This window comes from Cyprinodon variegatus, unplaced genomic scaffold (genome assembly GCF_000732505.1).
Source record: "Cyprinodon variegatus isolate N-32 unplaced genomic scaffold, C_variegatus-1.0 Scaffold700, whole genome shotgun sequence".
NCBI classification, from domain to species: domain Eukaryota; kingdom Metazoa; phylum Chordata; class Actinopteri; order Cyprinodontiformes; family Cyprinodontidae; genus Cyprinodon; species Cyprinodon variegatus.
In genome coordinates, this window is record NW_015151153.1 from 188,235 (window position 1) to 201,135 (window position 12,901).

Genomic DNA, 12,901 nt, shown 5'->3' on the forward strand with positions numbered 1-12,901 from the left:
TAACATGTTTAGCTCTATAACATTCAAATGCACCACTCCAATGTCTAAGAGAAAAAAATGTAATGAACATTTTTTAATGTATGATCACTGTACAGAACACTGCCATATGATAAAAATATTTACAATGTACGCATACAATTATTATTATTATTTTCCTAATCCCTGACTGATCATTTTTAATCTAGCGTGTATTATAGTATAGATTAAATTCATCATCCAGCTGCTGCTCTGCAGAATTCTCTCCCCAAGAGCTGAATCACGCCATCTAGTGGAAAATCATGCAGCTTTTTCAAATCACGCGAGAATGTGTACAAAACAACAAAAATGGCGCCGGCAACGCTTGTGGGTTGTTTTCAGCGAATGTCTGGGATTTGAAAGTAATTTTGAGTGATAAAAAATTTTTTTTGCGATCACTGCACTTGCCCGCCGGGCAAATGCAATGAAATTTATACTCTCCCAACAATAAAAACTACTTGCCCCGGGCGATCGGGCAATGGTTAACATCAAGCCCTGCATTAGAAACGTACACCTTTAAGTTAAAGTTTTTAGAAAAAACATTGGAGCTTGTCAATAATATTCTGATAAATTAATCTCTTTAAAAACCTGTTTAACACTAGAACTCCCATTATTCAGATCCTACTAGAACTCCCACTGGTTGGTGACATTTCTCCCAATCGAACACATGAGTAGTGATGATGTCATCAACTGAGATGGTTCTGTGCGTTATAAACCCATTGTGGATACGTAAACCTTAAAACAGGTCTAATACATATTTTTCAAAGGCTGTATTGTATGCTATTATTATTTGTGTTCTAAATTTGTAGTAGAAATAAATCCATAAAGCAAGACTATTTTACTACACAGGTTTAAAGTTTGAAATTATAATTTTATTCACAGAAATTGATTGATTCCCCCCAAACATTTCTCTTTCTACTCAGTCCTCCTCATCGGTCTCTCCCTTTCCAACCAAATCGCTATCATCAATATTTTGAAGCAATTCTAAAGCCTGTTTCACTGTTAGATTTCTTCTGAAAGCCATTTTTCCATAATAGCCAAAGAGTTCTAGGAAGAATGTTGGTTTCTACGCACAGCCGTCATTGCTGTGAGAGATCCAGGTAAAATTGACCATATTTATTTTTTACATTTTTATTTTATAAGAAAAAATACATGAAAATGAAGGAAATATAGAAATAGGAAAAGTCAGTTAACATGAGCAACATAAGATTAATTTTAAAATAAGGTCTTTCCCTTTAAAATCTCAGAACCGTCAAAATGACGGCCTTGGGAGTTCTAGTGAATGATTATCTTGATGAAGAGTGCATACATCATATTCAACTTGAATGATGTGTCTAGAAAAGAGCAGAAAGTTGATGAAACACTTGAGATTTAAAGATATTGACAGGCTGGCTCACCCGCTCAGTGCAAGCCGCTGTGGTTCTCAGTTTTTCCTCGATCTCCTTCCCGCTCTTCTGGACCGTCATCTGGGTCTGTTTGATGACTCTCTGCGCTGTGTGAAGCCTGCCAGAAGGGGAAGCAGATCACAAAGTCGCCGTTAACATCATCTCACAAACACACTGGACCACCACGACATCCCCGACTTCGCAAAGAGGTCATTAAACTGATTAGCTGAATAAAAATGTAGTAATTTATAAGAACAGAGGCAATAAATTCAACTCAGTTTGGATGGTTTTTGAACTGTTTACATGACACAGTAAGAATTATGATTGCTCCCATGTGGGGAATAGTTGTTGTGCGGAGTTTGTTATCCCTTTTTGTTTTGTTTTTCTGTAGAGGTTAATGAGAAGTTTTGACATTAAATAATGAGCAGAAACAACACTGAGTTCATTCCAAACAACAGACCTTTACAGCTGAGAGAAAGAGATCAACTAGATGAACTTCAACAGGATTGGCTTGGAAAGCAGACCGGAACCAATCAGTCCCGGTAAAAGCACAGACAGACCTTCCAAGGCCCCTAATTTACCAAAAGCCGCAAACCATTTCCAAATTCCATGTCACTGTCATCACTGAAACAGAAAACTGCAAGATCAGTACACAGATGACAAGCAAACACATTATTATGACCATCAATCATAAGCAGCGAATGTTTGCTTCCAATTCAAAGGCCATCAAACTATAGACAAACCCACTCAGCTGAACCCACGGGACCAAACTCATCCAGAGGAAAGATTCTCCCATGTTGGGAACCAGCTAAAGAGTGAAAAACTGAGAAACTCTGAATAAAACTGTCAGGCTGGAGTTGTTCACCCCAGTCCAATTTGATGTGTCAATGCTATCCATATGGTACCGTGCTGTCATGGCGGCATTTCTCTTTTAGAAGTTTTTTAAGTCGTAGGGAATTCATCTTTAAATGTCAAATCATTCTGGCTTAAACATGTCACACGACATTGTCCTAAAAGTTATACAATTTCTATTTTTTTTTTTAATTCCTGTCTTAAAACCTGTGTTGCTGTTTTTTTTCATTATCTTATGCAGGCCAGTTAGTTATACGTTAGCATTCCCATTGGGAACCTACTAGCACCAAGTTGCTAACTGGTTAGCAAAAATGACTTTAACTACTGCGGTTTTATTTTGTTGTGGTTGCTGGAGATGTCTCTAACGCACACTCAAAATGTTGTTGCCTTGCCTTGCCTTAATTTTGGGACAATATGGTCTGATGAAGAGTACATTTATATACATTTTTAAGCTAGAATGATTAGACATTTAAATATGACTTCCCTACGACTTTAAGGTGGATTTTTTTAGGCAAACAGGAGCTGGTTTTGTCTGGTAAAATAAAAAACTGAAACATGACTGATTATTGATATGAATGTGGTTTGATCACAGGCTGGAAGCCATGGATGTCCTCCATGGGAATATGTTCTGATTGAGTTTAGAGCAGAAGACTCTTCTTTAATGAGCCCACAGCCTAGTTGGGTTATTTTACTCATTCCGGGAGGCTTTATAGTTATGATAGCCACAGTAATCTCTGAATATTAATTGCCCCTCAATGGCAAAAACTTTCAAAGATAACTCTTAAAAAAGCTACTTAAACCAATTCTGTTATTCTACAGGAAGACAGTATAAACTGTCTGTTTTCAAATCCACATTTCTAATCTGCTCAACAGGGAAAGAATTTGGAGAGATCCTCAGGTTATCAGGATAGATCTTTTTCAACAACTCTGTTTGCTTGGGCGATTGGGATAAGAGAATCAGATAAGTCCCCTTCCCTCAGGTTTAACTAGTTATCTCTCCTCTGCTTTTCACGCATGTCTGCCCACTTATCACCTCAAACTTTCACCCTAATGGCTACCCAATTGTAGGCAATATGGAGCCCTGTAGAGAGAACGAGGAGGTTCCCATGCACCCACACTGGAGATGGGCCACTATGAAATATCCCAAACCTTCAAAACTTTTCTGCTGCAGAATATCGGGTCGTTATGGCTAAGGTGGGTATCAGCCCGATTCCTGATAAACATCAGACAAACAAGCTCATTCCACCCTTTCATCACAGAAGGAGATTCTGCAACAATGTCAGATTCAATTCTGCCTTTAAAGTGTGAGGCTTGTCTTCAAAATAACAGTTAGTTAAAATAGTAAATAAGAAGAATAGTTGCTAATCAGTATCAGCTGCTTTAGTGTTAATAAAAAACATGCAACAAGTGGTGCGTACAGTGCTTGTCTGGGGAGGGACACGAAAACACAGACCTGTACAGGTGAAACAATGAGTGATTTAAGGTTTTGGATTGAATTACTTTTAGGTCAGTCCTGCATGTTTAATGCTGCGTTCACACCGGACGCAGCTGGCGCGACAGAAGCAGTGAGTTTACATGCAAAGTCAATGGTTGACGCGCGTCAAGGCGCAGCAAAAGGTCCCGCGGCGCGTTTTGAGCAGCAGGCCCGTCTGAGCAGCTGAAGCAGCGCGTCGGGCGCGTTTAAGCATCTGACGCGCTGCAAACGCGCTGCTGCTCGAGATGGAAAAATTGAATTTTTGCTGCTCGACGCGCCGCGTCAACCAATCAGAGAAGCTGATCTGGGAGTTGGCTGGGAGAGAGACACAGCGCTGATGACACAGACCGCTCTGATCACTCCTCTTAAACAGTTTATTAACGCATAATTAACTTAAAATGCAGAAATCTGCCGGCAGAATATGTTCGCTTTTATTATTCTGGTGCCTGCAGTTTGGATTATTTAGATGAAAAACACCTACCAGCTGCCGCGGTGAACCGCGAGGAGGCGACCCGGCCAGAGGCTGCTGTTGAAGGGATTCCAGCTGTCGGCGCACCGCTGGTATGTGGGGGTCTGAGCGGCTCCGACAGAAATAACATTGGGAGGCAGGATTGTAATCTGGATGAACTAACTGCACTGATTAAGTTTTCAGGTGTATTTTCTCACTTAAAAACATATTAAAACTACTTTATTCCCACTGATCACAGCAAATATAGCTGCAAGGCAGAGAAAGGATAGTGAAGCTCCGCCCAATGCGCGTCAGAGCCACCTTTGCACCGTGCAGCCAGAGCAGCAAAGCTGCTTCAGCCGCGCGTCAGAACTAACTGGTACAAGCAGCAAAAAGGAAGCAGCAGACGCGACTTTGCTGCTTTTGCTGTGTCCGGTCTGAATGTAGCATTAGAGGTTTCCCTGTTTTTTCATAGATGGCTGATTCAGTCTTTTATTGAAGGGCAATTCTCTGAATAAGGTTTGTTAAAGCAGGACACCTGCCCTCAAGGACAGACGGACACGCCTGGCTTAGACCCTTCACTGGTAGAGCGACGGCTGGCTTCCTTTTGTATGGAGTCAATTCTGTTCCATTATTGTTGCAAACAAACATATAATAAAAAAGTGCCTGACTTAAACTTTGATGAACAGTTTAATTAAAACAGGTTTTTAAGAGTCGTCTGTTCCTGTTTGGCTTTGACTCCATCCTGGAGAGAAATATCAGCTGTGCTGCTGCCATCAACTCCTTTGTTTATAGATGCTGGAGATCGGCCTGTTTTCCAGTGTAGTCCTGTTTTTCTGAATGTGACTAGTTGGATGTGCTCTCTTCATCCTCTGACATGGGAGCTGGCTCGGGCCGCCTTTTACAGCTGCTTTCTGCATCTCTGCTTCTGCCTCCTTGAACCCCAGTCGGCCTCAGCAGATGTCCGCTCACACTGAGCCTGGTTCTGCTGGAGGTTTCTTCCTGTTAAAAGGGAGTTTTTCCTCTCCACTGTCGCTACAAGCATGATCAGTGTGAGGGATTGCCTTTGAGTCAATAAGTCGATGCAATCAACTGGTTTTCCTTAGATAGAAAACTTTGAATCAATTTGACTGTATGATCTGGTTGAACTGTAAAGTGCCTTGAGATGACATGTGTTGTGAATAGGCGCTATAGAAATAAACTGAATTGAATTTAAAAGTATGAAAAAGAAAACAAAACATTAAAAGTTCTTTTCCAAACTCCCAACATTAGATTTAAAAACTTACTGTTTAAAGTGGGAGCTTATCAAAAGCAAAGCCCATTCTTCAAAGATGTGACCAGACTTTATTTTCCTCAAAACAAACTTAATTTCCTCGTGTTTAGAGCCTTGTAACACACCTTTTCCAAAACACAAACATATTTTTCTTTTGCTAGCTCGATCCATTATATCCAAGGGTTGTTTTTTATTCACACATGCCTGTCCTGCATGTTTCCAAACGCATCTTCATCTCTACCAGGAACTCGTTTCAGGCAACCACCATTCAAAGAGGCTTGTGCGAACAGAGCCCTCAATTAACGGATTCAAAACAACAAAGCGGGGATAACACCTCTCTTAACACCTCAACTGGTGACAAAAGAAAAAAAAAAAAGAAAAAAAAAATCACCTAATCAAAACAAACAACCGTTCTGAATTCCATCTTTTATCTCATCACAGAAGAATGTCAACAAATCCAACCACTTTCAGCTCACCATTATCTCCATCTACGAGGAGCGGAAGATAAGATGCCTGGAGAGAAGCTTCTCTGACAGCTTCTACGTCCTCCAGGCTGATGGCTGGAGCTCCGCTAACCCGCCATAAGCCATGTTTACAATGCAACAAAGACACGAGTGGGCTGACGAGATTCAGAGCAAAGACATGTCGAGTCTCGAAAGGGTCAGGAAGGGATCATGTAGCGAGGCAATGCCAGATAAAAAGGTGAAGCCTTGATGAGTGATCCGTGGAAGTTTTTTACCTTTATAAAACACAAATTGTTTTACTTTACTTTTTTTGTTAAACCATTACGTCTGTGATAAAACTGATCTGCTTCCACAGTCATTGTCAAGATAAAAAGCATAAACACAGAGCCGCTTTTTTAAAAGAGAATATTGTATAAAAATGCAAACATTTCTCAGAAATTAAATTGGTTATTTATTGAGATTGTTAAACAATAAAATTTTTAAGCTTTTAATTCTTGTAATTTTGATGATTGTAGATTACAGACAAAGAAAACCTAAAATTTGGTGTTTCAGAATCAGAATATTAACAGAAAACTTCCCGCACATGTTTCGGTCGGTATGACCATCAGATGTCTGAAAAGGGTCATACCGACCGAAAAGTACCATTAAAAAAAATCCAACTGAGAGCGATACAGGGTGTAGGACATTTTTTGAGGATATCTGTGGACACGTCTTGGGCTATACGCTCTTCCTACGTGCCCGTGCCTTTAGGTGGTTTTTCATTCAGAGTTAGAATATTAAATTAGATGCCAGCCTGTCCATTCCTATGCCCTCAATTAGACATGGCGATAAACTGAATATATAAACTGTTACAGAACATTCGCTACGATAACCGGCAAATATGTTCCCATGTGGCTAAAAAATAAAGGATATTTGGCTGTTTTTCCGGTGGCTGGTATTTCTACTTAACCTGACAACAGCCAGATGCATGTCTCGCTCCGCCCAGCTCCACTCACATACATCTGGGAACCCGCTCATTGAAAGTGATTTCCCCAACCGAATTTATGGTCTGTCCAATCAGGACGCAGGGCGGGTGTGTCCTGGAGTGGAGAAGCGACCGTGAGATTCCAACAACAATGGCGGCTCGCATTGAGGAAGCAAGCGTTAGCATTGATGCTGCTATTTCTTCTGTGTTGTCCAATCTATCTGATATTGTTTCATCAAAAGAACATCAGAGAACGGCTTTGAAGGCTTTTGTTGGTGGAAACGATGTTTTCGCCCTTCTCCCGACCGGATTTGGCAAGAGCTTGATCTACCAAATGGCTCCTCCTCTCACAGCGTCACGGGTTAGCTTCGGTGTGAGTGGTTGAGATAGCACGTCAATAAAGATGACAGACAAGTGGCTTATCCAATCATATGCAAGGAGTTTTGATAAGGCCCAGCCTTCAGTAAAGGCAATTCCTATGGCGGGTTCCCAGATGTATGTGAGCGGAGCTAGGCGGAGTGAGACATGCATCTGGCTGTTGTCAGGTTAATTTCTACTCCCCTTTAAAGGAAAAGTTCGTCAGTTTGTGACGTCACGGTGCGGTATCGGCTGTTGATCAAGTCCCAGTGCTGTATCTGGTGTTTGTCACAACGCGCTATTATCAAAGTCGTCTTGAAAACATTCTTCTTCCAAATGCTGGCTACATATTACGTGTTTTTTATTTTGCCAGAAGTTCATTGGCAAATCCTCCCTTTTCCAGTTGGCAATCCAACGAACGGGTCCGTCGAATGGGAAAGGTGAAATAACTAATGTTTTTTCACTTTTACACAATCTATTCCAACATCCAACTGCCATGTACGTGGGCATCGTCATTGTCACTATAGCTCTAGTGAATTTCAATGGTGAAGTCCTCTGTAAATCTTGAATAATTGTTGTAGGTTTCAGATGTGTCTAGTAGTTCCCATTGATTTTGCTTGTAAAGCAGGGAGAATGGCGCTAGGCTTACCGCACCGTGACGGAAGATGTCAGGAGTGACGTGTTACTATATTTGGGCAAAAATGGCCATTCCTGGACTCAGTGATTGCAACAAAAATTATTGTTTTTATTCTTTTACTGATTAACACTAAACTCATTGAATAACCCCAAACATATTAGTTTTAGGTATAGATAATGATCCACTGATTATTCCTTGCTGGGCATACTTCCCGTTTAAGACACTGAAGCATGTGGGTAATCATGTGACTCCACCAATCCAATCAGAAGCGTAAACAAAGAGAATGGCAGACGAGCCCAGTGAAGAAGCATCTAACACAGCTGTAAATGAAATTACATCAATTAATCCTGTGGAACCGAGCGAGCGCAGAGATGAAGCTGAGCGCGTAGAGAAGTAAGTGGTTGAGAACGTGTTGTCAGAGTTCAGCATGCGGGAGATGGGTTTCAAGAAAGGATGTGCGAGTTTAAGCCATACACATTGTTCTCACTGCACGCTCAATTCGGTGGCACAAACATTGCGCCATAGATGTTGAGCAAAAGAACACCAAATGCAAAGTTTGCCTGAAAACTGTAGGGACTACCCAAAGTAACACATCCAACCTCCTCCACCTGCAGCACAGCCACGCTGATGAGTTCAAAGTTGTGCAAAAGGCTTCATTATCTTTGTGCAAAAATGTTTCCAACAGGGGAAACATTTTTCTCCTGTTCAATGAGACATTTTTGAATATTTAACCTTGAATGGTTGTAAAACTATTATGTTTCATTGAAAGTAATATGTAATTTGATTTGGTCAATAAATAAATGAAGAATAGATCAGTTGCATTTCCTTCACATGCCTTTGAGGTTAAAACTGCCCAATTAATCGTGATATTGATTTGACGTAGTATTGTCCAGCCCTACGCTCCATACTAGGTTGGGTCTTTGGTATAAATCACTGCATTTATGTCTCTTTGCAAAGAGGCAATCAAGGGAAGCCCATAGGGCTTTGATAGCTGCTTTCTGCCTTGTTAAGTCTGGTGTCTCATCCTCCTCCTGACTGCATACTCTATTGGGTTTAGGTCAGGGGAGTCTGCTGACCAATCCAGAGCAGGAACACCATGCTTACTGAGGCAGCTTTTGATACCTTAGGCAGTGTGGGTGGGTCCCTAGTCCTGCTGGAAACTGAAATGGGCCCCTCGATGCGGCTTTTGAGCTGAGGGAAAATTGAAGCACTCTAAAATTTCCTGGTAGATGTTTGCATTGACTGTCGACTTCAGAAACAGAGTGATTCAGAACCGGCAGATGACAAGGAACTATGAACTTTGGACTCTGTGCCTCCCCTTTTTTCCTCTACGCTGATTTCAAAAGGAAATGCAGAATTTACTGTAATCTAAAAACAGAACTTGGGACCATGAGCAACATCCAGTTCCAATTCTTTAGTCAGGTAACACTATTCTGACTTTTTATTCTCATTCTGAATTTGCTTGATGCGACATCTGTAGCCCATGTCTAACATTCCTCACCACTTAGCAGTGGTTGATGCAGTGACTTGAGACTCAGTCTAATCGTTGTGAAGCTTCCCCATGTTCTTGAATGGATTTCCCTCACCAATCATCTCAAGGCTGCAGTTCTCTCATTATCCTGATAATGTGCTTCGATGACCTTTGGTAAAGAGTGTCACTAACTGTCTACTACATAGACATCTGTCATATCAGAAGTCTTTTCCTTTATCATGTGGCCTTCTGACCGAGGTTTATAGACTGTTTAAAGATTCAAGTTATTAATTTTTTCCACAGTATTCTAATTTTCTTAGTTGTTTTTTTTAATCACCTGTGGACTAATAATCAATACCAATAGAGGCTTGGAATATAATGCTCTATGTGATGACTATGTGATCCATTTCTGAGATGATTGGCAACAAACATTGCCACATGATGGACAACATGAGCCTCCTCTTCATCAGACTGTCATACAACAAAATGTCTTCAGTCAGAGGCTCCCCAGGACCCACTGTAAGACAGACAGCTAGAGAAGATCCTTCTTGTCTACATCTATCAGCATTTATAGCAGAGCTAGGCAGCATTAGTCCTCCAGTACCAATGCTCTGCGACCTTTGCATGCATATCTGCCCTGTTATTACATACAAAAGGCTAAAATACCTCCTTGGCATGTCAGCAAGTTTAGCAGAGGCCTGGCCATTAACCATTTTCAGGTGTGTGGAAGCAGGGATGAATACAAAATCTGCAGGACAGTAGCGCCGAAGGACCAATGTTGCCTATTCCTATAGCCACACATTATAGCCATATAATGGGAGTTATGGTGATGTTTTATTTCCCTCTGGGATTAATAAAGGACTTTCTGAAATTAACTGGGGGTTGGGGTTGAGAGCTGGGTGTGGCCTTGGCTTCGATTGACTGCAGCACAATGGCAACACAAACATGGAGAGCAGAGCGATGTGATAGTTTTGCAATGGAGCAATCGTATGAGTTGGATGATCTCTCCAGTCTTCACCAGAGACAGAGGAAAAAGGGGAAGGAGAGGAAGGTTCTGTGGAGGAGGCCGGTGTACCTTAAGGGCTGGCCGTACCCCCCGCAGCAGTGTATCGCAGTGAGCTTGACGCAGATATTTTTGATTTATGCTCAAATTTGAAGCATGGTCTGTGCTATGTTATTCCACGCCAAAATGCAAGAGGGCCAATCAGGAACTAGCTGTGGGTCTAGATGCGGCCGAGGCGGTGAGGAAGTGGGGGCAAGTTTGAGGGACATGAGGGCGAAAAAGAGCGGGGATCCAGGTGGAAAAAGGGTCCCAGTGTTCTCTCACTCCTCCTAGCTGGTTCATCTTCATGAGTTGTTTTCCGCAATTGTAGTCATACAAACAGAACAAGCCGGCAAGCGGATGTAGATTTGACCAATCAGAGGCCTCATGTCTGTGGCCACCTATAATTTGGGAGAGGTGCACCAGGGTGTCTGCGGAAGAGGCGAGGACGTCTTTGCGTCCACTGCGGCACAGTCAGACGGCCTGGTTTCGAAGCATGAATCAGCCTAAAGCCATACCGTTTAATCCACTGGTTCAGAAATCCTGTCTTACTGCTCGCTCCTCCCACAGACATTGTTCTAGTCAATAAATACCCGAGCCAAACACTCTTAGTAAACAGAAATTAAATCAACTTCATGTCGGAAGAACTATTGACACAAATGAATCCCCAATCATTATTTCACCCTAGAAAGACAATGGACAAAACCTTTTGTCCAATTTTGTCAATATTTCTTCTCTTCAAAATGTTAAGATGTTTTTTTTTTCCAATAGATGTATGGTCAAGTAGCAGACGGATAGAAAACTATAATCAACTGAAACTTTTCTAGGTTCATCCAAACTGGCAAGTTGAACAACTTCTTATGAAAGTCAAGTGAAATAATGGAACAAAATGAAATCGACTTTGTTTAGAAGGGAACAGGCTTTGGTTCAGTCCCGTTTACGACCTGTGAATTTGCCCACATTGTTACATCACACCAAAAATCAATCCAAAACCAATTGTAACAACATGTAAACACTGGTTCATCGTTCCAGTCTTGTTTTCATCCAATGTTAAGACATTTATCTTTTATTTAACTTTTGTAATTGACCACTTTCATTTCCCATGATAACAAAATCATTGTGTTTACTGTCAGACCCTGAGCGAACCATCGCTGCCCAGGGTGAAGCTGCTGATGTGTTTTCCCTTAGTGAGGTCACATCCAAGGCTAAGGCCACATCCACACAAAGATGCAAAAAAAGATGAGTGTCTTTCCAGCTGTATAATCAAACAAAGCCTGTAGAAGCAAAAGTATTCACTTTTGAAATCGAGTCCTAGAGTGGGAAAATCAGAAGACTCCAGCTGCATGTTTTATTACGGACATGCAAGCGGCATCTTTTTTTCTTTTTTTAACAATGATGCTGTAGCTCACCTAAACTCTGTAACCTGCATTCGCTTCTTCTCCACCATGTTGCTGTGTTTACTTTGAGCTCTCTGAGCAAACCCAGTATTTTTTCAGAGGTCTTGGTGGGATTCTGTTTCACAGCGCCACCAAAAGGGCCCGACTGATGTACAAGAGCATCTTCATTGGTGCTGTGCAAACATGTAAGTATCCAATTTTTCACTAAGCTGCCTATGGAAATAAACCATGCTGATCTTCATCTAGGCTAGGCCTTAAGCCGGGCAAACACTGTGCAATATTTTCAATTGTTCTACACAGCTACAACTTAAACCGTTCGAGGAAACTGCAGAGTTAATAAGTTCGCAGCTCACGATGTATGTTCCCACACTGTGCAGCCCAACGCTCTGATGCAATCCACCTGCTCACAAAACATGTCCAAAAACTACGCGCTGGACTCAGCATCGAGAGATGGTGAACTCTTCATTCTGGAAAAAGAAGAAGAACTACCTTGTTTGCACATCCAGAGCGCAGTGCTCGAGGTTCTGGTAAATCAGCTCGTAGACGCTCGTAGCTCTGCTTCAACAGCAGGATTTGTCCACGACCACCTTACGACGGCCGACTGAATTTCAAACGTTTGATTTTCCTCTGACTTTACAATTCCTGATCGGGAGGTGCTCATGAGAGGCTAATCGCCCCTCGTTACCCCCTGTACACTACACGATCCAGGACGCAAGATGAGGGCGAAAGGGAAAAAGCAAAAAAAAAGCAATAGCAAAAATCAGATGCAGTGACCCTTTTTAACCAGGAGAGGTCGCCAAACAAGTTGTTTTGGACACAAAAGCAGGATTTCAACGAATGCGTAGTTAATTATCAGAATATGGCCAGATGTAGAACAATAATGCTTCTTCTTTGTTTTGCTTTTATGTATGTTTTATTTTAGTAATCTGTGTTGTTTATTCTTCCAGTTAGACTCGTTGAACCACTTTGTTTGAACGGAGCTAAAAAACATCAAAATTATTCCCCTGTATAAATCATTTCTCATGTGTATAGATCAGCCAAAGCTGGACCCAAACGATCCTTTACAGGATTTATACAGGAATGAGTAACTCTAATTTAATGCACTTATAAATAAATAAATAA

General features: G+C 41.5%; 1 protein-coding gene across 1 annotated transcript in view; it reads right to left on the reverse strand.

Annotated features, from left to right (window-relative positions):
* The window catches only part of uvrag (UV radiation resistance associated), a 173,284-nt gene that overhangs the window by 132,572 nt on the left and 27,811 nt on the right, over window positions 1-12,901 (reverse strand). Inside the window, exon 7 of the mRNA XM_015394627.1 lies at window positions 1,413-1,518. Within this exon, the coding sequence (XP_015250113.1) occupies window positions 1,413-1,518 (106 nt within the window). The remainder of the gene's footprint in view (window positions 1-1,412; window positions 1,519-12,901) is intronic.